We start from the raw sequence: 25,380 nt of genomic DNA, 5'->3' as shown, positions 1-25,380 counted from the left end.
CTTGTTGGTCAGGTTGGTCTTGAACTCCTGACCTCAAGTGATATACCCACCTCTACCTCCCAAAGTGCTAGGATTATAGGCATGAGCCACTGCGTCTGGCCTCTCCATGCTTATTAATTGTCTTTGAATGGGAATGTTAATTTCTAGATCTGTATTTTCTAAAGACTATATTGTGCATAGATTTTCTTTGGTATCTTTCTTTCTTTAATTGTATACTATTTGAATCATCCTCTTGAAAATGAGCTAGAAAGCTGGAAAACTTTGGTTTTAAATTTTTGTGTAGAAATGCATGTATTTTAACCATTTGTTACTGTTTTCTAAATGCCAGGTTTTGTTGCAAATATTTAGGTATGTTAGTCAACCAAACATGGAAATCTTTTTTCTCATAGAAAATACATTATAGTGGTCATTTAGCTCTTGTTATGATCAGGGTCACGAATAAGTTGGCAGTAATAGGAAGACAGCAGAAACAAGATGGGTTGTTTGTATCAAAACACTTTCTCCAAGCACATGTAATTGTCTTTCTTTGGAGGTACATCCTACTCAAATGGATGGTGAGTATGGAGGTGGCTGGGCAGCATTGATCATCTCCTGGGTGTTCAGGCATTTCCCTACTTAAATTTAGATAGGTCATTGTAAAGCACTGTGCTCATTTGCCTTTTTGTTTGCTAGGTTGACTCTAGTCTTTAGTATTAGGGTAGTATTGGCCTTGTAAAATGAGTTTGGATATGTCCTGTTCTCCTCCATTTTCTGAAGTTGTTGTGTGGCATTGATGTGTATTTCTTCCTTAAATGTTTAATACAGAGTGGTTGTGGTGGCTCACGCCTGTAATCTCAACAGTTTGGGAAGCCAGGGTGGGAAGATTGCTTGAGTCTAAGAGTTCGAGAGCAGCCCGGGCAACATAGTAACACCCTGTCTCTACAAAAAATTTTAAAAAATTAGCCAGGCGTGATATCGTGCCCCTGTGGTCCCAACTATTTTGGGAGACTGAGTTTGGGCAGTTGAGACCAGGAGGTCAAGGCTGCAGTGAGTTGTGTTCATGCCACTGCACTCCAGCCTGGACAATGCAGTAAGAGCCTGTCGTAACAACAGCAACAACAACAATAACAACAACCAGAATGTTTGATAGAATTTACTAGGGAACCAATAGTCCCTGTGTTTTACTTGTTGGAAGGTTTTTATCTACATGTTCCATTTCTTTAATATATACAAGGTTATTCAGGTTATCATTTTCTTTTTGAGTTAGCCTTAGTAGTTTACATCCTACAAGGAATTTGTTTCAGCTAAGTTGTTGAATATATAGGCATAAAGTTGTTTGTAATATTCTATTCTTATCCATTGAATGTTGGGTTTGTAGTGATGTTTTGCCTTTGATTCCTTAAAGTCTGTATCTAATAATTAGAAATTTGAGGGCTCTGTTATATCTCCTTCCTCTGCTTTTTTTTTTTTAAGACCCCTATTCGTTTTTGTTCATCTTGTCTTACTCCTTTTGTGCTTGGTTACTTTTGATTGCATCCCTGGCATTTGAAGGGAATTGTTTTTCTATTCTGGTAACAGTTCTGACAGCAAATGGTTTTCTACAAAAAGCAATTCTCTAATTCGCTCTGAGCATCAACTGAATGTCCTCCAATTTAACTCAATTGTGTTACAATCTAACAAGTTATAGCAAACCCCAAAGGTTAAGGACTCAGTCCTACAATTCTGCCCCCACTGCTGATAACAATCCCAAGGAGTAAGTCCCCTGTTTACCCATACTTCCGTTTAGCTTGGCTACAAATTGGGGGTTCTGATGACTCCCTCTTCAGGTTTTATTATTTGATGTAATGGTTTACAGAACTCAAAGAAATACTTTACTTACTAATAAACACAGTTTATTAGAAAGGGTACAACTTAAGAATAGCCAAATGGAAGATACGCATAGGACAGGGTATGGAGGAAGGGCATGGAGATTCTATGGCGTCTTCAAGCGTGCTACCCTTTCAGTATCTTGATGTGTTCACCATCTTGGAAGCTCTCCAACCCTGTTTTTTAGGGTTTTTACGGAGGTTCCATTGTGTATATATGATTGATTAAATCATTGGCCACTAGTGATTGAACTAATTTCTACCCCTTCTTTTCTTCTTTGATGTCAAGGGGTGGGGCTGAGAATTTGAACCCTTTAATCCTGTGGTTGATTCCTTTAGTAACCAGCCCCCATCTGCCAAGAGTCATTTTATTAGCACAAACTCAGGTATGGTTGAAAGGAGCTTGTGAATAAAAAGGATACTCCTCTTACACTCAGAAATTCCAAGGGTGTTCAGGTGCTCTGTGCTAGAAACCAGGGACAAAACCCAAATATTATAATTAAAGATGCTCGCATCAGTTTTGTCACTTAGGAAGTTACAAGGGTTTTCGAAACTCTGTGCTGGGCAGTGGGGACGAAGACCAAATATATATTTCTTATTATATCACAGTCTCACAGCACTGTCGTGTCAAAATTATTTGTAGAAACCATTGAAAATCTGGGATAATGGTGTCTTTTTTTGGAGATGATTCACATTTGCTTTGATCAGACACCAGTGGACAGTATTATTCCAGGATCCTGGGGGACACTAGTACTTTGTAATTACCTTAATCCAATTTCATGCTTAGTGTGGGTTCCTGCAAGGGACAGTCAGTCTAATCCTGGTGTACCCTTGTCATAGAGTTCAAGTGTTCAGGGTTCCAACCCAAAGTAAGGGATATATCTAGGCCATTCCTAACTGTTGGAACTTGACTTCTGTATTTGTTTTCTAATCCTTTGGCATTGTCAAAAGTGCCACTTAGTCACTCTGTCACCCCTCCTGTATTGGAAATGCCCTCAAAGGAAGAATGGCTACAAATATTGGACTCTCTTCCCCATGGCACTTCCCTTTCCTGGATACTGGCCCAAAAGGTTTTCGCCATCTTTTTAGCTCTCTGATGCCTTTAAGCAGTTGGCTTTTATACTTTGTTGTTCTTTTTCTTATCTAAATTATCTAGTTCACCATTGCCAGAAGTGGATATTCTTTACAATTATTTATATTCACATTTGTTTTATAAAATTTTGATAATATTGTATATATAAATATATATTTTTTAAACAATGTAATATTAAGAACATTTCATGTAACTATTCTTCTAATACATGGTTTTTAAAAAATTAATTGAGAAATATTTCTTCATATTTGTGTTGTATAAATTTCTTATTCTTTTTCCTGATCTGATTCCCTGTTAGCAGACATTTCTATTTCCTCCTTTAATTTTCCCTTTTTATTTGCTACATCATGATATTTCTAAATTCAAAATTATTTACAGACCCTCTGATTTACACATTAATGACTGTACACTTGATTATTTTTACTGCATTAAATACCTGCTGTGAAAACAAAGCTAAATTTCATTAGGAGGATGTGTAGGAACCTTTAATATCTTGAGAAACACCTGGCTTTTAAGTTAAAACTGGAAACAGAAGTTTGTGTGAGTGTATAGTTTTACACCTAGCAATAAGAGAACACATGTCCATCTGATTTTAGGAAGATTTTAGAAGTTTCAAATGGGTCTCTGGCCTTGAGCCATTTTTGCCGTCATTTTTTATTAACTTTGTTCTCTTTTTCTTCTTATAGAAAGGCTACTTTTGGTAATATTGTTTCTTAGGAATATGATGCCATTGAAAAGGTTATTATAAATGGTTTCTTAATATTGTGTGTCTTAGTCCCTTAAAAGGACTCATAAAATATTGGACAAAATGAGCAGTAACTAGTCAGAACCTGAGGTAACAGTAGCTGTCTTTCAGTTCTGTAATAATCAGCTCTAGTGACAATCACAAAACAACAATTTAGTTTGCATTTCTTTTTAAACAAACATCACTAGCTTCATTGGTGGATAAAGATAAGACATTTAAAAATCACATATGTAGACAGGTGGTCCAAATTAGATGTTTTAATAACTTCATTTTGCTTAACTCTGATAGCCTACTCCTCAATTTTTGTGACACATTTGTACTAGTCTTTTAATTTATTTTCATAAACTAGATCTTAATTTATAATGTTTGGTCTTTCATAGATTGGGTACATTGCAATTTCTGCTATTCTTTTTTCTATGGCACTTTTTTACGGAACAGGCAATAGAGATGTTCTCTCTATTCTCACACACTTCCTAGCTCTCTACTATGGTTCATCAAAACTCAATTTTTGTAAGAAATTGGAATCAGCTTTTTAATTCATTGTTATAAGCTAGATTATGGTTCTTTTGTTTGGTCTTTCATAGGTTGACTAAATGGCAATTATGCTATCCATTTTCCTTTGACACTTCTTTAAGGAAGAGGCAGTAGAGATATGATCTATCTCCCTGTAATGATACTGATCATACCTGCCTAGTGTGGTCCATAAAAATATGTCTTCTATGTTAGCAGAAGTTGTTGATAAAGAAACATTAGATTATGGAAGGAAGAAAGAAACTCATTTAAAAAATATCTGTTCTGTGCTAGTTACAGTGCTAGGCAGTTGTACATAAAGTGAAGTGAATGATTTTAATTTTGAACTTTTGAATCTTTAATAAAAACCCTCAATGTGGACAAAGCTAGGCTTTAGATCCTTAATTTTTTGCCATTTTTTGTTGTTATATGTTGAATTTCTGGGGGATGTGAATCAAGCATAGCATAGTAACTTATATGATTTTCTTGTTAATATTTCTATTATGTATTGATTGGGTCTCGATAGCTTTTCTTAAAATACTCTTGGAGTGTGGACACTAATTTTCATTTTTATAACTTTTCTACTTATGTTTATAAAGTACAATGTTATTCATATTGGTTTTCTAGATTTGCTTTGTTATCAGTAGCTTATACTACTGGTATAATATGAATGGATCATAATCAAAGTTTTCTTTATATGGAGTTTTTGTCTATGATAAGTTGTCTTATATGCGTTTAAATCACCCATCCTTCATCTCATTAGCAACCTACGTAGCCAATGACTTCTATCCACAACATTACTGAAATCCTAAGATTATGCCCCATCGCCGAGGTAATTTACAGATTAGGAGATGTTATGTCCTGGCTTTTCTAGTAAACCACACTAAAGGTACATGTTTCCTCTGGGAAAAATTGGCTTCCTTCGTCATTATCCCCTCTTTGGAGGGCAGCTTGGAGTACTACCCTTCACTTTGATGTGGTCTTTGAATTTCTTCTTTTCACTGGACTTCTTACAGAAGCCTTTATTTAAAACAGAATGTTTAAATCCAAATGTGGCTTTCTAACATATCATTTTTTTTCCCATTCAGTGCCGTGTCAACTAAGTTATATCAGATCTGTTGTATCATTTTTTTTTGGTGCAAACACATGAGGAGAAAAAAGAGAGTAAGTAGACATGGGGAGATAATTCTAGTAACCCAGTGTCCTGGCTCTCAACAACCTTTTAGATTCCCCTTAGTTTTGCTAGGGGAAAACTAATTTTCAGGTACACACTACATCACAGCGGATCACTTGCAGCCAAATAAATTACTAGATAGACCTGCATATCCTGTTCATTGCCTAAATTTGAAACATTACTCTTTTAACAAAAAGTACTTTTTTTTTTTCTGGAATGTGTGATTAATTTAAGTATTTTGAATACTCAATACATACGACTGAATGTTTTGCATTTTGGTAACATTTCAGAAATTCAGAGCACTTTGTAATACTTTGTTGAAGATGGTAGAAGGAAATAAAATAAATTAATTTTTTGCTTTGAACTAGTTATTTCAACTCAAATATGCATATCAATTATTAAAGAGTTACTAAGTGTGTCAACTGTCTTATCAGAAAGTGTTGTGGTTTTAAAAAATTTGTCTCTTTTTTCATTTTTGAAGGAAGATAAATGTTATATTCTACTTTTTTGCTCCGAATTTATATTGTTTCAAGTGTCAAAATAATAAATATATAGAATTTAGGACTAAATCTACTTTAAGGGCTCAGATTTTTTATTTTTGAAGTGAGTAAAATGACGCAAGATTATACAAATAGTCGCATTTAGAATAAGTTAGATATCATGACTCTTTTCTGGCGTTTTTTTCTTCTTGGCCTCACAGCCTTGTTTTTTCATAGTAATTCTTTTGATTCTTTACTTTCCTATGAAGAAATCTATCAAGTAAGTACAATTAATCCATGTTGGTGTGAGTGTGTATATGTCTATGTAAAGGAAAAAGGTAATATTTAAAAAGAGCTGGGAATTACTCAAATTCACTAGAGAATTCTGTAAAAATTTCATTATTGCTTCACACAAATTATAATATCCTTTATGTGTCCATCTTATTACACTGAGTTCTAATAGTACAAATACGTCCTCATCCACCAATGAAATAAATATTTAACTATAGTATGGAGTCAAACCTTTCAATTTTCAAAGGGCTAAGGATATCAATTATAATTAAAAAAAATTAAAATTATTAATCAATTTTTTTCCAGTGTGGTCAAGCTGTAATTGTGCAGTTCAGTAGTGTTAAGTATATTCACAATGTTGTATAGCCAATCTCTAGAACTTTTTAATATTGCAAAACTGAAACTGTGTACCCATTGAACATTAATGCCCCATATTCCCTTGCTCCCAGCCCCTAGCAACCACCATTCTACTTTCTATTTCTATTAGTTTGACTACTTGAGATACCCCATATGAGTGGTTTCATACAGGTTTTTAAAAATTTTTATGACTAGCTTACTTAGCGTAATGTCCTTAAGATTCATACATGCTGTAAAATGTGACGGAATTTTCTTAAGACCACATAATAGTTCATTGTATGTATATGCCACATTTTCTTTATCCATACATCCTTTGATGAATGTTTGGGTTGCTTTCACCTCTTGGTTATTGTTAATAATGCTGCAGCGGACACGTGCTTGCAGGTATTTCTTTGATTTAGTGTTTTAAAGTCTTTGGATATTTACCCAGAAATGGGACTTCTGGATAATGCTTTCATTTCATTTTAAATATTTTCGAGTAACCTCCATACTGTTTTCTGTAGTGGAAAACTATACATTTCCACCAACAATGCACAAGGTTTCCAATTTATCCACATCCTTGCTAACACTTGTCATTTTATTTGTTTTTAATAGTGACTGTCCTAATGGGTATGAGGATATCTCCTTGTGGTTTTAACTTGCCTTCTCTAATGACTGGTGATGTTGACATCTGTTCATATTTTTGTTGGGCATTTGTATGTATTCTTTCAAGAAATGTCTATTCAACTCTTTTGCCCATTAAAAAGATCGGGTTAGTTGTTTGTTGTTGTTGTTGTTGCATTTAAGGAATTCTTCATATAATATGGGTATTAATCCCTTATCAGATACATGATTAGTGAATATTTTCTCCCACTTTCTAGGCTGCCTTTTTACTCTGTTGATGATTCTCTTTGACGCCCAATGATTATAATTTTATTTATTTGCTTATTTTTTATCAACAAAACCAACACAATTCTTTTATATATGTATTTTTTTGTTAAAGATAAAGTGGCCCTAACATACTATTATCATCGTCACTTTAAAAAATAATTTCTGATTTTATTTTAGTTTCAGGTGGCCACATGTTACATGGGTATATTGTATGATGCTAAGGTTTGGGATGTGATTGATGCTGTCACTCAGATAGTGAGCATAGTATCCAACAGTTAGTTTTTCAACACTTTTCTTTCCTTTCTCTCCCCACTTTATTAGTCAGTCCCCACTGCCATCTTTACGTCCATGATTACACAATGCTTAGTTCCAACTTATAAGTGAGAACATGCAGTATTTGATTTTCCGTTCCTGCATTAGTTTGCTTAGGATAGAGGTCTCTAGCTGCATCCGTGCTGCTGCAAAGGACGTTATTTCATTACTTTTTATGGCTACATAGTATTCCATGATGTATATGTACCACATTTTTTTTTATCCAGTCCACCGCTGATGGGCACCTAGGTTGATTCCACATCTTTGCTATTGTGAATAGTGCTGCAATGAACATGTGAGTTCATATGTATTTTTGATAGAATGATTTGTTTTCTTTTGGATATATACCCAATAATGGGATTGCTGGGTCAAATGGTAGTTCTGTTTTAAGTTATTTGAGAAATCTCCAAACTGCTTTCCACAGTAGCTGAACTAATTTACGTTCCCACCGACAATATATAAGCATTCCCTTTTCTCTGCAGCCTCACCAGCATCTCTTGTTTTTTGACTTTTTAATAGTAGCCATTCTGACTGGTGTGAGATGGTACCTCATTGTGGTTTTGATTTGCATTTCTGATGATTAGTGATGGTGAGCATTTTTTCATATTTTTGTTTGTTGATGTATGTCTTCTTTATTTTTTTATTTTTTTGAGATGGAGTCTGGCTCTGTTGCCAAGCTGGAGTGCAGTGGTGCAATCTCAGCTCACTGCAACCTCCGCCTCCCAGGTTCAAGTGATTCTCCTGCCTGAGCCTCCCAAGTAACTGGGATTACAGGCATGCGCCACCATGCCCAGTTAATTTTTGTACTTTTTGTAGAGACGGGGTTTCACCATGTTGGCCAGGATGGTCTTGATCTCTTGACCTCATGATCCACCCACCTCAGCCTCCCAAAGTGCTGGGATTACAGGTGTGAGCCACTGCACCCGGCTAAGTTGCTTGTATGTCTTCTTTTGAGAAGTGCCTGTTCGTGTCTTTTGCTGACTTTTTAATGGGGTTATTCCTTTTTGCTTGTTGAATTGTTCAAGTTACTTATAGATTCTGGATATCAGATGCATAGTTTGCAAATATTTTCTCCCATTCTCTATGTAGGTTGTCTGTTTTCTCTGTTGATAGTTTATTTTGCTGTGTAGAAGCTCTTTAGTTTAATTAGGCCCTATTTATCAATTTTTGTTATTGTTGCAATTGCTTTTGTAGACTTAAACATAAAGTATTTCCCAAGGCTAATGTCTAGAGTGACATTTCCTAGGTTTTCTTCTAGCATTTTAATAGTTTGAGGTTTTCCATTGCAATCTTTAATCCATGAAAGTTAATTTTTGTATATGTGAAAGATAGGGGTCCAGTTTCATTCTTTGGTATATACTTACCCAGTTATCCCAGCACCATTTATTGAATTAGGAACTCCTTTTCCCATTGCTTATTTTTGCTAACTTTGTTGAAGATCAGATGATCGTAGGTGTGTGGCTTTATTTCTGGATTCTCTATTGTGTTGTTTGGTCTATATGTCAGTTGAATTGGTACCAACGGTTGTTTTTTGTACATCTTGTAGAATTTGGGTATGAATACATCTAGTCCAGGGCTTTTCTTAGGTTGGTAGGGTTTTTTTCATTACTGATACAATTTTGGAACTCGATATTGGTCTAGCAGGGTTTCGCTATCTTCCTGACTTAATCTTTAGAGGTTGTGTTACCCAGGAATTTATTCATTTCCTCTAGATTTTCCACTTTGTGTGTATAGTGGTATTCATACTAGGCCCCGAGGATCTTTTATATTTCTATGGTATCTCTTGTAATATCACCTTTGTAATTTCTTTTTTTTTTTTTTTTTTTTTGCACTCAGTTGCCCAGGCTGGAGTGCAATGGCATGATCTTGGATCACTGCAACCACTGCCTCCTGGGTTCAAGTGATTCTCCTGCCACAGCCTCCCTAGTAGCTAGAACTACAGGTGTGTGCCACCACGCCTGTCAAATTTTGTATTTTTAGTAGAGATGGGGTTTCACCATGTTGGCCAGGCTAGTCTCAAACTCCTGACCTCAGGTGATCCGCCTGCCTTGGCCTCCCCCAAAGTGCTGGGATTACAGGCATGAGCCACTGCACCTGGCCAGCTTTGTCATTTCTGATGGTGCTATTTTGGATTTTCTCTCTTTTTTATTTGTTAATCTAGCTCATAATCTATCAATCTAGTTTTTTCTTTAGAACAACCCACTTTTAATTTCATTGATATTTTGTATGCATTTTTTTGCATCTCAATATTGTTCAATTGGTCTCTGATGGTTTTTTTCTTCTGGTAGTTTTGGAGTCGGTTTGTTCTTGTTTTTCTCATTTCTCTAGGTATGATATTAGATCGTTAATTTGAGTTCTAACTTTTTTAGGTAGATGTTTAGGTCTATAAACTTTCCTCTTGACACTGCTTTTGTTGCATCCCAGAGATTTTGGTATGTTGTGTCTCTGTTTTCATTTATTTCAAAGAATATTTTGATTTCTGTCTCAGTTTGTTGTTTACTCAAATGTTATTCAGGAACAAGTTGTTTAATTTCTATGTAATTGTGTGGTTTTGGGAGATCTTCTTGGTATTGATTTCTGTTTTTATTCCACTTTGCTCTGAAAGTGTATGATTTCAGGTTTTTTTTTTTTTTTGGTTTACTGAGATTTTCCTTATGGCCAATGATGTGATTGATCTTAGAGTATGTTCCTTCTATAAATGAGAAGAATGTATATTTGTGGTTGATGGGTGAAGTGTTCTGTAGATGTCTGTTAGGTCCAATTGGTCCACTGTTGAATTTAGGTCCAGAATGTCTGTTAGTTTTCTGCCTTTGTGATCTATTACCAGCGGGGTACTGAAGTCCTCCACTATTTTTATGTGGTTGTCTGAGTCTTTTCTTAGGTCAAGAAGAACTTGTTTTATGAATCTGTGTTCTCCAATGTTAGGTGCATATATATTTAGTTAAGTATATAATTAAGTCTTCTTGTTGAATTGAACTTTTCATTATTATGTAATGCCCTACTGTGTCCTTTTTTATAGTTGTTGGCTTAAAGTATGATTTATCAGATGTAAGAATGGTAACCTGTGCTTTTTTTTGTTTTGTTTTCTATTTGTGCCTATTAGTAGGCCCAAATCCCTTGAGCCTATGGGTGTCATTACATGTGAGATGGGTCTCTTAAAGACAGGATGGAAGGGCCTTGTTTTCTTTCTTTCTTTCTTTCTTTCTTTCTTTCTTTCTTTCTTTCTTTCTTTCTTTCTTTCCTCTTTCTTTCTTTCTTTCTTTCTTTCAACACAACTTGCATATCAGTGCCTTTTAAGTAGGGAATTTAGACTTTATATTCATGGTTAATATTGAAATTGTTAGCTGGTTGCTTTGTAGTTTCTATTGTTATTGCTTTATAGGGTCTTGTGGGCTATGTACTTAAGTATGCTTTTGTAGTAGCAGGTATTGTTCTTTTGTTTCCATGTTTAGAACTCTCTTAAGGGGCCTGGTGAGGGTGGCTCATGCCTGTAATCCCAGCACTTTGTGAAGCCAAGGGAGGCAGATCACTTGAGATCAGGAGTTTGAGACCAGCCTGGCCAACATGGTGAAACCCCATCTCTATTAAAAACACAAAAAATTAGCCGGGTATGGTAGCGTGCGCCTGTAGTCCCAGCTACTCAGGAGGCTGAGGCATGAGAATAGCTTGAACCCAGGAGGTGGAGATTGCAGTGATCTGAGATTGCTCCACTGCACTCCAGCCTGGGCGACAGAGTAAGATTCCATTAAAAAAAAAAAAAAAAAAAAGAGAGAGAGAGCTCCCTTAAGGATCTCTTTTAAGGTGGGCCTAGTCGTAGCAAATTCCCTTATGCTTGCTTGTTTGGACAAGATTTTATTTCTCCTTTGCTTATGAAGTTTAATTGGCTGGATATCAAATTCTTGGTTCGAATTTCTTTTCTGTGACAATACTGAAAATATTTTCCTAATCTCTCCTGTCTTGTAAGATTTCTGCTGAGAAGTTCACAGTTAGCCTCATGGGTATCCTTTTGTATGTTATATGACCTTTTTCTCTAGCTACCATAAGATTTTTCCTTTAGAGTTGACCTTGGATAGTGTGTTGAATATGTGCCTTGATGATATTCATGTTGTATAGTATCTTGCAGGTGTTCTTTGGATTTTTTATATCTGTATGTTTACCTCTCCAGTGAGATTAGGGAGGTTACCTTTAATTATTCCCTGAAATACGTTTTCCAGGTTGTTGACTTTTTCTTCTTCACTCTTAGGAATGCCAGTAATTCATAGGTTTGATTGTTTTACATAATCTCATAGTTCTTGAAGACTTTGTTCATTTTTAAAAATTATTTTTTCTTTATTTTTGTCTGATTGGGTTAGTTCAAAGACTGCTCTTTAAGGTCTGAAATTCTTTCTTCCACTTTGTCCAGCCTGTTGCTAAAACTTTCTATTGTATTTTGAAATTCCCTAAGTGAGTTTGTCAATTCCAGAAGCTCTAATTAATTTCTTTTAATGTATTTATCTTTCTCTTCATTTCCTTGATTAATTTAGAAGTTTCTTTGTGTTGATTTTCAACTTTTTCTTAGATGTCATTGAGCTTCTTTGCAATCCATTTTGATTTCTTTATTTGTTAAAGAAGAGATCAGCCTGGCCAATTGCAGGACCTGTAGGTGGGCCTGCTAGGTCTGACACCTCCCATCTTACCCATCACTCCCCAACCCTAAATTTTAAATTTACATTTTGGTTAGGAGCCATTACTGGAGACCTTGTGTGATCCTATGGTGGTGTCAATACATTCAGGTTTCTCGTGGTGCCAGAATATTTATACTGCTTCCTTCTCAGCTGGAGACATTGGCACTTCAAATTTCTGTAATTCTTTGCTTGAACCCAGGAAGTGGAGGTTGCAGTGAGCCAAGATCATGCCATTGCACTCCAGCCTGGGCAACAAGAGCGAAACTCCATCTTAAAAAAAAAAAAAAATTCTGTAGTTCTTTTCTATTTTGGAGACAAGGTCTCACTTTATAACCCAGGCTGGAGTATGATGGTATGATGTCAGCTTACTGCAACCTCTGCCTCCTGAAATTAAGTGATCCTTCCACCCCAGCCTCCAGAATAGCTGCGATCACAGCCACAGGTGCCCAGCTTTTTTTTTTTGGTTAGAGATAGAATTTCACCATGTTGCCCAGGCTGGTCTTGAACTCCTGAGCTCAAGCAATCAGCCCACCTTGGCCTCCCAAAGTGCTGGGATTACAGGCATAAGCCACTGCTCCTGGCCCGTAATCATTTTCATGTGGATAGAAATTTTAAATTTTTATTTTTTGCCTATATATATATATATATGTATTTCCCCTTCTCTTTCACCCTCCCTAAGGCCTATCACTACAGAGAATGATAGTGATAGGCACTATCATTATGATAGTGATGTGATAGAATGAATGATAGGCACAGTGCTGATTGTGCCCAGTGTGGTTGGGTATATATCTGATCCTTGTTTATTGGGAGAAGCTCTCTGTTGCCACAGACAATGGTCTGATCTGTGGAGTGCACCCTGGTCTCAGCTTCCAGCTTTACCCTGGGGCTTGGGGGAGTGATGAGTAAGATGGAAGGGGTCAGACCCAGCAGGCCCACCTACAGGTCTGCCAGTGGCAGGCACAAGCACTAGTGCTGAAGGAGAATCCAGTGAGGGGGACCACCAAGTGCCCAGAGGTATGCCTAGGTGTGGAGCTGGGAAATCTTGGTTCCAAGTTCTCTGCACTGGCCAGCAGGGGCGGGGTGCGGGAGGTGGAGGCAGCCCATACTCCTTGTCCGGGAGATGAGTGCTTCAGGAACTTGGAGATCTGCCTGGGCCTGGGGTAACTATTAGAACTTTAAAGGTGATGTAGTGACCACCTTCTTCAATTTAAATAAAAAAGGTCCTAAGTATAATAACCATATTGATGGAAATCCTTTGGGTCATGATGAAGGTGTAGAAAACTGTTTGTCTATTTCTTTGTTTTAAAATATCACATGAAGCACACATGCACATGTTCACATAAATACATTCCTATGGACAATAACATACAAATAACTTTTTTGAGATTATCTTAAGATGGTCTTTTTCCTTCATTTTAAATCACTTTTATTTTGTTTTGTTTTCATTTTGTTTGTTTGTTTTAATCTGATACTGGAGTGGGTTGCCAAAGAAAGATGGAGTCCAGAGCCAGTCCTGGTAAGTGTGAAAAAACCCTGGTTTGAAACTACAGCTTCTTTACAGTAAATTTTTTTGGTGAGACTTGAAGTGGCAACTTTGGATTCTTCCTATCTTGATTTTGACATTTATTTTCATGGTTATCCTTTGGACTTCAGATACTAAACAAGGGATCACAATTCTACTTTACTATATTGTTGATGGGATGTTATTTTAGCTTTGGTTTCTCTTAGCCTGGGGAGTTGATATGTGTCTGGTTTATTCAGTGGTATGATCTCATGGAACAGAAGTAAGAGTTAGGAGGAATGAAAAGAGAAGGTGGGAGAGTTAGTACAATGGTACAATGCTAGGGTAGTCTGGTTCCTTAATCCATGGGACTCTCTGAGAAGACTTTTGGAACTGACTATGGAAGGAACAAAGCAAACAAACATTTCTGTCAGCTGCTTTTCAAGGATTGTTTTACTTCCAGATTGTGCTCCAGGAGTGCTAAGTATTTCTTGTGGGGTTCCACATTCTGGTATTAGAAAAGTCCTAGGGCAGGCAGCAAGAAGTATACTGTAAGTATCCAACTATACAAGTATCCAAGTAACTTGATGTCAGGTTACGTTATGTGATGCTTCCAGGCCTGTTCAGAACTGGTTGCTGATGGTAGCTGGAATAAGAGATGAAACAGAGGATTTAAGTGGAGCACTAATTGTGTCCATTACAGAAACATAATACTTGAAATGTATGTAAATGCAAAATTTGTTATACAGTGATATTAGGTGCGTTAATTATTATGTATAGAAATATTGCTGGGTTTCAGATGTTTCCATAGTAGATAGTGAAACAAGATTCCTGGCTGGGTGCAGTGGCTCACGCCTGTAATCACAGCACTTTGGGAAGCCGGGGTGGGTGGATCATTTGAGGTCAGGAGTTCGAGACTAGCCTGGACAACATGGTAAAACCATGTCTCTACTAAAAATACAAAAACAGAGCCAGGTGTGGTGGCACACGCCTGTAATCCTAGCTGCTCGGGAGGTTGAGGCATGAGAATTGCTTGAACCCAGGAGGCAGAAGTTGCAGTGAGCCAATATTGTGCCACTGCACTCCAGCCTGGGTGACAGTGAGACCCTGTCTCAAAAAGAAAAAAAAAAGATTCCTATTTCTTTTTCAGAGGCAAGATAGGTAGAGGGTTTTTTTTTGTTTGTTTGTTTGCTTTTTTGTTTTTTTGTTTTAATTTAACAGACTTCACATGTATTTTCTCATTTAAGCCTTGTGGCCGCTTCGAGGTAGGTTTGATTAATTTATATAGATAGGTAGATAGATAGATAAGGATACTGCACAGAGAAGTAACCTGCCCAATTAATAAGTTGCAGAGTAAGACCTATCTTTCTCCAAGAAGCTTTGTTTCTCCCCTGTTATTGAAGCCTATATAATTATATTAGGCCTCCAAGGCCTCCAATCTGTAAGGCTAAACCTTTCAACTAGTTTCTTATTCTAAAGGTCATTTGTATGTATGCCTCTAATCCACTAGAGGTCAGTATTGGGTTGAGAAAGTCAGGAGCCTTTAGCTTTTGATTCTTATTATTTTTAATTCTCTGAGTCTTATTGCTAGGTAGCCCTGGAAGTTGTATTCCACAAGAAATGTTTCTTTAATGGCATGTGTAAGATGCCTCATAGACACACTTTGACAGTTTTAGAAGTGTTAATAGTGAATTAGTTTGACAGTCCAGGTTAGGTCATGCTTGTGGGTTCTCCCCTAACTTCTAATGGGTAGAAAAGCACTCAAGTGAAGTCTTCCATAAATTTTTACTGGGCCAAATCTCATTTTCACATGGATTCCCTTTTGTTACCTGTTCTTTTTATATAATAAATATCTAAATTTACTATGTGTATGTCACTTTCTGGACTTGGGGCAGTCTAAGAATGGTAAAGTGTTTTTCTTATCCTGAAAGAGTTGTATACACTGAAGTGCTTTACTGTCATTTTCACCTGGATACCCAACAGGTTTATAGCACTCATCTTTTTTTTATTCTGCATTCAACTTACTATTTTCATGGTTCCTATTGCTTGGAATGGCCCTACTGTCTAGTCATCAAGGCCAGAATACTTGGAGTTATTCTTATTTCCTTCTTCTCTTCCATGTACCACATTTAAGTCAGTTAATTCTGTTACATTTGCTTCTTATAATCTGTTGCTACCTTTATTCAAGTTCTCATAATGTTATTTGGACTGTTTTAGTGATCTATATTAGATTTCCTGTTTCCAGTCTTTGTCTTTTCTCAGTTGACCACTCCCCTACTTTTTGAGGGTTTGTCTGAATTGTAAAGCTGATCCCATTATTTACCTGCTTACATTCTTTTATTGCTTCTCTAACATTGAAAATGCTTTATATAGCATCTTTAACTTTATCTCCTGTTACTGCTTTATAAACTATAGTCTAATTATACAAAGTTACTTGCTGTTTCCTGAGTGATAATATTTTTTTCATACATAGTCCTTTCTCATGCTGCTTCATTCTTCTGGAATGGTTAGTCTTTCCATTTATCTCTAAAAAAGCATATTTATCTTTTATCATATTTATCTTTTATTTGTTGATTTGCTTCCTGTAATAGTATGATGTGAGATTCAGGGGTCAGGGTCTCCATCTTATTTATTTGTATCATCAGTGTGCAACACAATGCTTGGTACCATGTGGACATTTAGCACGTGTTTGACTGAAGGTAGGAGTACAGAGAGAAAACATCATGAGTTAGAGCAGTGAGAAATGACTTTCTAAAGGAAGAAGAATCTTACTTGGGTTTTGTAGGAAGGGTTAGATTGAGGCAACGAAAGGTAATCAGATAGAGAAATGGCATAACTAAGGATATAGAAGTGGAAATTTACCCAGCGTATTAGGAGGTAGAGACTTATCCAATTGGAAGATTCATCTTGGAGGGTATTGGGTAAGTACATTGGAAAATTAGGTTTAGCTTCCATTATGGTGGAATCTAAGTGATAGATTATGAAGTTTAAACTTGTTTAAATCCTTTTCCCCCGCCCCAATTTCCCTTATATCTAATTGACATGAGAACAAATGTGGTTTAAGAAGAGCCTGGGGCCGGGCGCGGTGGCTCAAGCCTGTAATCCCAGCACTTTGGGAGGCCGAGACGGGCGGATCACGAGGTCAGGAGATCGAGACCATCCTGGCTAACAGGGTGAAACCCCGTCTCTACTAAAAACTACAAAAAACTAGCCGGCGACGTGGCGGCGCCTGTAGTCCCAGCTACCCGGGAGGCTGAGTCAGGAGAATGGCGTAAACCCGGGAGGTGGAGCTTGCAGTGAGCTGAGATCTGGCCACTGCACTCCAGCCTGGGCCACAGAGCGAGACTCCGTCTCAAAAAAAAAAAAAAAAAAAAAAAAGAAGAGCCTGGATGCATTAGGTAGGGGGATTGTAATAGGAAGGTGATGAGTTCCATTTTAGGTACGATGGAAATGAGGTGATGGTGGAACACACATTAGTAGTAGGAAACGGGACATGTGCTACTGGATTTTGGGAGAGTAGAAAGAGTGGTTTGAGGGATAAGGGTTTGAGGAATAAACTTTGCTCAATTTCTCTATATTAGGAAATCAGAGAAGAATATATATGAAGTACTCTTGAGAAAGAGGTGGTAAAGTGTGTAAAAATTACTTACAAATAGAATGAACAACTAAGAAAATGAAAACACCTAAATGCTTTCTCAGATCTAGTTGCTGTTTGTATTCCTTGTACCCCTCTCCTTCTACTCCAGCCCAGTCAGCAGAAGTCAGTCAGCTGCTTCTTTGCCACGTTATTATAATAGTTGTCTCTGGAGGGATAGAATCAATGGTCTTGATGAAACAGCATAGCATATTAGAAAAGATCTCTTAAGGGCTTTTTCTTTTTTTTGATTTTCATGGACTTCAATGTCACATTTTCATTTTTATGTATATTATATGTATTTATGTATTTATATCAGTATTTAGTCTTCATCACCTCTTGCCAGTACCGTAACATACATTTTGAATAGATGATAACTTTCATTTGTTCATTGCTTTTGAAACACTGACAATATTTTATTGATTGTGAAGCAAATATAATTAACTTGGAATTCAAGAAAATATGAGTTACTTATGAAAGCATTTGGTTTTGCTGTACTGAAAGAGGATGGAGTTAAGTGAGCAAATGATCACTCACTAGGTGAGAGCTTGCTTTTTTAAAATATGTAAGTTTTAAAGAAAGTTGTACCTTCCTTTGTGCCCCTGGAGTCCTTGATCCTTTTTTGTATATTTTGCATTGGAAGTAAGTGGGGAAGAACTTCTTACTTTTGAGAAAAATAGAATATTCTATTTAACTTGGTTTCTGAAAGGCTTGGAGGATATTGTGTCTTATGTACAAACATAAATTAAATGATTTGGGGTACTTCTCGATCTCAATTTGTTACTGAAGCCTTGTATTTATGTAAATCTAACCAAAATATCAATGGGTGATATGCAGAGAAACAAGTATGTCCATTGATTCAAATCTCTGGAATGTAGATTCTTTTCATTTTCTTGGCAGAAACTAGTTCACATAGTTGAAGTTTTTCTCTGCCTTGTTATAATTGTCTCATTTCACTATGGCTGGACTAACTTCTTATACTTTATATTTATCTTCATTTCATTAACCTTATACAGAAGATTTGGAGACTGATTTTTCTCCTGAACCAATTTCTATTTGCCACTGAGGAGAAATATCTTATATTGATTAAGAAATGTATACTTTCAGAGATCACATTTTCAAGCTTTGTATCTTGGGGTAATACCAAATATTACATTAAAAGAAAGAAAAAGGAAAGTTCCCTTGGGAAATGTTTTTGGAACATGCTGGATTAAACCAAATTAAATAAGTTTCTTTAAAATAGGACCTCTCCCAGCTTTTGTTCTGTTAGTGTGCATTGCATATCTATAAGAAGGCTTATGGGATGCAGTGTTTCCTGTTGATTTGACCACAACTCATTTTTGGGAAACATTTTGATCATGCTTTGAGGGACTGTTGGTGTAGTGGAAATGTCACTAATTTGAAATTTAGGAGACCATACTTTGAGCTTCTGATTTACCACTCACTTGCCTTGTGACTTCAAACACATCCTTTGTTTTCTAGCCTCATTTTCCTGAGTGGCAATTAAGGTAACTTCTAGCTCTAATAATGTGTGGTTTAATGCTTCTGTTGTTGACTCTGGATAGTCCCACTTTCTACCTCTCTATATCTATTGAAACCATGCCACCATATCAGTCTATTTTTTTTTAAGCTGAAGGGATCATACTACCTTTTCTAGGGTTCAGAAGAAAAAACCCTTTAAAACCCTGCTTTCCACAGATCACAGTCATGGAATCCTATTCAATTACTTAGTTCAAATCACTTTCTGAAGATAATTCATTCTCCTGATTATATTTCATTGGTCTCTTATATCCACATAACTGTTTTTAACAGTATCTTAAGCCTAAATGTATTAAAATTAATTCTAAGCTCCCACCCTTTTCCTTCAACCATTAGGGTCTCAATAAGGTATTTTCTTGTCAGAGATAAATAGTAGGCACTAATCTCCTGGCTTACTAAGGCAAAACTGGATAGATTTCTTTTTGTGATGATTTAATGGATATATTTGAAAAGTCTTATGATAATATTGACTGATTATCTGTGTTCTGTTTTAACTTGGAAAATGAGTTAAAATATGATAGCTCCAGGATTAAAAATGTATACATTAATGTGTTTGGCTTTATATCTGATACTAAAACTTTATGTACTAAGGCCTTTTGTTGTAGTATTTTCTTTAAGATATCAATTTGTTCAAAATTAGAAGTTTGTTGAAAGCTTAATTAAGTTTTGTTTCTTTTCTTTTTTCTTTCTTTCTCTCTCCCTACCCCCACCTTTTTGGTGTGTTTGTGTGTATTCTTCTCTATCCTAGGCCCAGCAGCAAAGAAACTTGGATAACATCGTCTTGCAACAACCCAGAATAGGTAGCAAGAGGAAATCTAAGAAAGATGCATATATAATCTTTGATACAGAGATAGAAAGCACTAGTCCTAAGTCTGAACAGGATTCAGGAATTCTGGATGTTGAAGACGAGGAAGATGATGAAGAGGTAACTAACATTTGATGCGGGGAAGTGAGACTATTTTTAAACTTAAATAGTCTGTTTGAGATGTGATAAAGAGTTTATCCATATAATGTAGTTTATATGATCTTCTGGATATTAAGTACCATTTTGAATACAAATAAGACTCAATATAAGGAAATTGAAGATACACTAAGATAATTTAGATCCTGATTCTTTTTCGAGAATTTAAATTTTAAATTCATGCCTCTATTTTGAAAAGTTTCAGGGTTTTTAAATTCTGTACTGACTGGGAACTACATTAAGGGAAGAGTAGAGTTTACCTACCTAGAGACAGAAGGTCTAGGTGACCTCGGCTGAAACTGCAACAGTTACTGGAGACAAACAAAAAAAATGTTACTTCAAAAGCTGAGGAGTGAACAAATAGATTCTTTACCTTGAGAAATGGCTCAGATGGAAAATTCACAAAGATTCCAGACAGTTGAGAGTGCATTTCTGGAGGAAATAAACATATGAGTGATTACAGGGTAACTGGGAATTTTGTGACATATTCATAACCTCATAGATTAGTTCTGTGTCACTGTCAGGGAAGAATAAGATTAAGTGCCTTAACTAGTACATATTTTTATATCTTTCTTTGTTGTTAGAAGGATGTTTAATGTGTTTTTAAAAATAAAACTATTATGACCTTTGAGATTTCCTGTTAAATTTTTTTTCTAAATATTTGTCATTTGCATTAACTGGATGTCTCTTTGTGAGTGTGGTGTTTAGGAGCCTGAGCTTTAGAGTCAGACAGACTGTGTTCAAATCCTCATTCTGCCACTTAAGTTTTAAAAAATTCTTAATAATCATATCATTTACTTTTAAAATGGCCATTGACATGTGTAAGGAATCATTTACTCCTATACTCAGTAGCCTTTCTTTTTGAGTGCTTGCTTCCTTTCTCCAGATCAAACTGGATTCACTGCTTCTTCCCCATACTTGTCTCCTGTTTTACCGTTACTACTCTCTTGCTTTTCTCTCTTTCCCAGAACTTGTCCTAATTTTGTAATCTTGGATAAACTGTTTAATCGTTAAGCTGAGTGTCTTCACCTATTAAGTAGAGGCAGTAGTCTCTACCCCATAGGATTTCACAAATCCTTGCTCGTTAAAGGGTGGTGAGGAAACATTGGTTTCTGTTCTATCTCCATTACTCTTCCTTGCTGACTTCTGTTATGTATCTCTATTGTCATTATGCCTGCCTCTATTATTATTCCTCTTTGACTTCAAAAAGTGAATTGGCAATGTTTAAACTGTTACTGTTTGAGCTGAAAAACAAATAAAGATGTTATTTTTATGTCTACAACCTTAGCATTTAAGTTTGATAGAACATCTCAGGAGCTATCATAAGAATGTAAACTACTGCATTCTTTTTTTAAAATTAAATTAAATTAAATTAAATTTATTTTTTTTTTTTGAGACAGAGTCTCACTCTGTTGCCCAGGCTGGAATGCAGTGGCTTGATCTCGGCTCACTGCAAGCTCTGCCTCCTGGGTTCATGCCATTCTCCTGCCTTAGCCTACCCAGAAGTTGAGACTACAGGCGCCCGCCACCATGCCCAGCTAATTTTTTGTATTTTTTAGTGGAGATGGGGTTTCACTATGTTAGCCAGGATGGCCTCCATCTCCTGACTTCGTGATCCACCCACCTCGGACTCCTAAAGTGCTGGGATTACAGGCGTGAGCCACCATGCTCGGCTGTAAACTACTACATTCTTTTATATAAGTTTCATTATTGAGGGGACACACTTCTGCTATTTAAGAGAATAATTTTATCATTTTTAAAGTTTATATTTTACTAGGATATGTTTATTATGTAAATGAAGTACATTAATAGTTAACAAAGCTTGAAAGTTTCATCCTATCCCTACTGCACATGGATTGCAAGAACTCTTACTAGCTCTTAATAGAGCTAAGAAAAGTCTTTTGAGTGTTATCTATTGTACCACTTTAAACTAAAATGAACCAACTATTGGCCTAATGACCCATGGAGATAGAAAGAGATAGAGGGGACTTTATTCCCCTGAATATTTTCTAACATTCTCCCTAATTGCCTGGAATGACTGGTGTGTTAGGATGTGGATCCACCCTGGAGGACAAACTTTCAGATATTAGATTCCATCACAGATGATCAGTCACAGTAGTAGCACATAAAGCATCAGTCTCAAGAAGCACCAACTCCTTTAACCTACATTTTGCGTACCCATGAAGAAGATGAAATTCTGTCAGATACTGTGGCTTATGGGTTAGACATAGTCTGTGCCCTTGGATAGTACAGTACCTGAAGAGATGGTTAGATGATAAGATAAAAAATAAAATATATACACAGTTCTTATATGTCATTGAAACTGTGATATATAAAAGGAAACCATTCTTTATAATGGACCCATTGAAGATCCTGGGTAAGTTCCTTTTAATTTCTGTGCCATGCTCCTTCTTTGCCTTGTCCTGTGAGGTCCAGAGAAGATGAAGAAAATGAGACTAGTAAAATGTGTGGGAGGTTTCTCATAAAAGTAGTACTGTAAGAATGTACTTGGAAGTTAATATTTTTAAATGGTTCCATATCTCACATCAAACAATTCATATTAAAGATTTGCTGATTGAGCTCTTAAAACAAAAATTTGGCACTTCACTGTCATCTAATGGCATTCTATCTTAAAAAAAATTCACCTTATATTTATTTACTTCTCAGCTTGAATCTTCTTCAAGTGCACATTCTTAATCTCAAACCTCATGTAGAGAATTATTTATTTAGATGTTTCCAAACTGGTTTCTTGGCATAGTTCTTGCATGGTGTGAATAAATTCTTCAGATAAGGTCTTTCGTGACCCACTGTGACGTTCTGACCTTCATTCTTGTCATTCTTCAACAGACCTCATTGAGAACAGCATAGTTTTTGGAATATTGTGACTTTTAATCTGTAAGCATGGTAACAGTGGCATAGAATCCTGTATGGCAGTCATTCTTAATCTGTTTGGGGTCATGTATTACTTTGAAAGTTTGGTAAAAATATATGGAGTCATTTCCCAGTAAAATGTACATATATTCTGTCACAAAAAGTTTTGCATGAAATTTCAGGGAGTTTATGGAATTCATTTTACCTCTAGTACCCAACTTAAGAACTGTATTGTAGAACCATGTTTCTTGAAATTTAACATGCATAGGAATCACCTGGGAAGCATATTGAAATGTAGATTGCGATTATACAGATTGAGAATGAGTCTGAGTCTGCATTTTTTAACAGGGTCCCTGATGAGGATGGAGCTCCTGGTCCCTGGAGCCCTAGAACATAAACATATTTCTATATTGTAATGGTAGCCCTAGCAAATTAATATGTCCCATTACTTCAAAATTACTATAGCACAACAATAATCAAGACATCCCAGAAGGCTTTCTATTAACATGGCATTTGTGTTTACATTAACAATTCCCTCCTGTTGATTCTATACTTCAAAAGAGACACCAAAATCTAGAGAGAGAAATCTGACATGAATTATTTAGTCAACAAATACTTATGTGACCCATACTCTGTGACCAGTGATGTGGATGACATGGTTACCACTGTTCCTTAACAGTTGGCAAATAAATTAAGTTGGCTGCAGAATGGGTGATTTAAACAAACATCTGTTTTCTCACGTTTCTGGAGGCTGGCTGTCCAAAATCAAGGTTCCACCAGGGTTAGTTTCTCCTAAGGCCTCTCTCTTTGGCTTGCAGATAGCTGCCTTCTAGCCGTATCGTCATACAGTTTTTTTCTTTGCTTACATCTCTTTTTATAAGGTGTGTCTTCCTCTTTTTATAAGGATACCAGTCCTATTGAATTAAAACCCCATTATTATGATCTCATTTAACTTTAATTACCTCTTTAAAGGCCCAGTCTCCAAATACAGTCACATTGGGACTAAGGACTTCCACATAGGAATTTGCGGAGGAGACACAATTATAGTCATAACACAATTTAGTCATAACAGAGGGTGTTTGGAAAGTATACAAAAAAGATTTGTTTTTAGAATGTACAAGCTTCTTTCTTTGTGATATTAGGGAAAATTATGTAATTTTTCTAAGCATCCCTTTTCTCACCTATGAAATAGTGACAATAATTATGTCAAATTGCTTGTAAAAATATGTGGTTGTGATATTTGACCCAAATTTTAAAATATTGATTGTAAAACTTTCCATTGACAGGAAGTTAACAGAAAATGAGGATCATTCCTCGATAAGCTAAAGGCTACTTTAGAAGTTTAGAGTTGAAACTTAAACTTAAGTAAAGGCTGCCTTTAGAAGTTTAGAGTTGAAATCAGAGGTTGCAGATTGGCAACCTATGGACCAGAAACAGCTTGCATACTGGTTGTTGGCCTACACAATGCTTACAAATTTTTAAATTAGTCACCAACTTCTACAAGTCAATTAGATTCACATAAAAATCTAGATTTCTAATTTAGTTTTTTTCTAAGCATGGTAGTAATAGACTGGCCATGAGTAGCAATGTTGCCATCAGGGATATGGTTTAAATGTGATGACAAAAATATAATACTGCTTATATTGGGTGTCTATCCAAAAAAAATGGCAAAATAAAAAACAGACTGACAGGGCCACACTGATGTGAAAAAAAAAATGTGTTTTGTAAGAATAAATAATAGTCCTTGATATTTCATATAGAAAGTATGTCTATTAAGAGAATATGATTTAAAATTGCCAGCATCCATCACTTAATCCCAATACCCATTGATACCTGTAGGTTTTGAATTTTAAACTTCTATTCTTAATGAAAGCTGGTCTATTAAGGACATATGCAATCAAAAGAAAAGTAGGTGCCCATATATATAATGAAATACCAAAAGGGCAATTTAGAAGGTTGAATGAAAACATTATGACATGCTTTAGACATTCTGTTTTGGTTTTCTTATTCCTAGTCTTTGCTCTTTTAGGTCTATCCATTGGTAAAGATATATTATGACTCACATCAACTCAAGGTTTTTTTCTTTCTTTTTTTTGTTGTGGTGATAGTGTAAATGTCCTGTTATTTTGAAATCATTTGCCTCAGTTATAAACTTCGACCTCTCTTTTCAGGTCTTGTAGAATTTCTCTTTTATAGTCTCATTGATTATTCAAAAAACTTTACCTTGCACTAAGTTGCTAGTAATTGCAACTGTGGAATATGATCCTTTATCCCCTTCTTCTTGCCTTGAATGCCTTATTCTACTTTTATCTGAAGGACCCCTCAATTTTACTTCTTCTGTAATACACTCTTTTAAAAATTTTCTTTTACTTTTGAAGAAGTTTACATTTTCAGAAAAGTTACACATATGGTATCCATATATGCTTCACTTAAATAGTTCACTTATTAAAACTTGACACTTCCTCTCTCTCTCTCAAAAATTTGATTTTGAATGAATAGGGGTGTGCATGTGTGTGTGTCTGTGTGTGTATGTTT

At 36.0% G+C, this 25,380-nt stretch overlaps 1 protein-coding gene across 1 annotated transcript in view; it reads left to right on the top strand.

Annotated features, from left to right (window-relative positions):
- Nucleotides 1–25,380, top strand: part of EXOC6B (exocyst complex component 6B) — a 710,495-nt gene that overhangs the window by 244,453 nt on the left and 440,662 nt on the right. The window contains exon 7 of the mRNA XM_026456434.1: nt 19,762–19,938. Within this exon, the coding sequence (XP_026312219.1) occupies nt 19,762–19,938 (177 nt within the window). The remainder of the gene's footprint in view (nt 1–19,761; nt 19,939–25,380) is intronic.

The sequence above is a fragment of the Piliocolobus tephrosceles genome, chromosome 15 (genome assembly GCF_002776525.5).
Source record: "Piliocolobus tephrosceles isolate RC106 chromosome 15, ASM277652v3, whole genome shotgun sequence".
Lineage (NCBI taxonomy): Eukaryota > Metazoa > Chordata > Mammalia > Primates > Cercopithecidae > Piliocolobus > Piliocolobus tephrosceles.
Note: the sequence above shows the minus strand (reverse complement) of the source record. Positions and strands in the feature narration are given on the sequence as shown.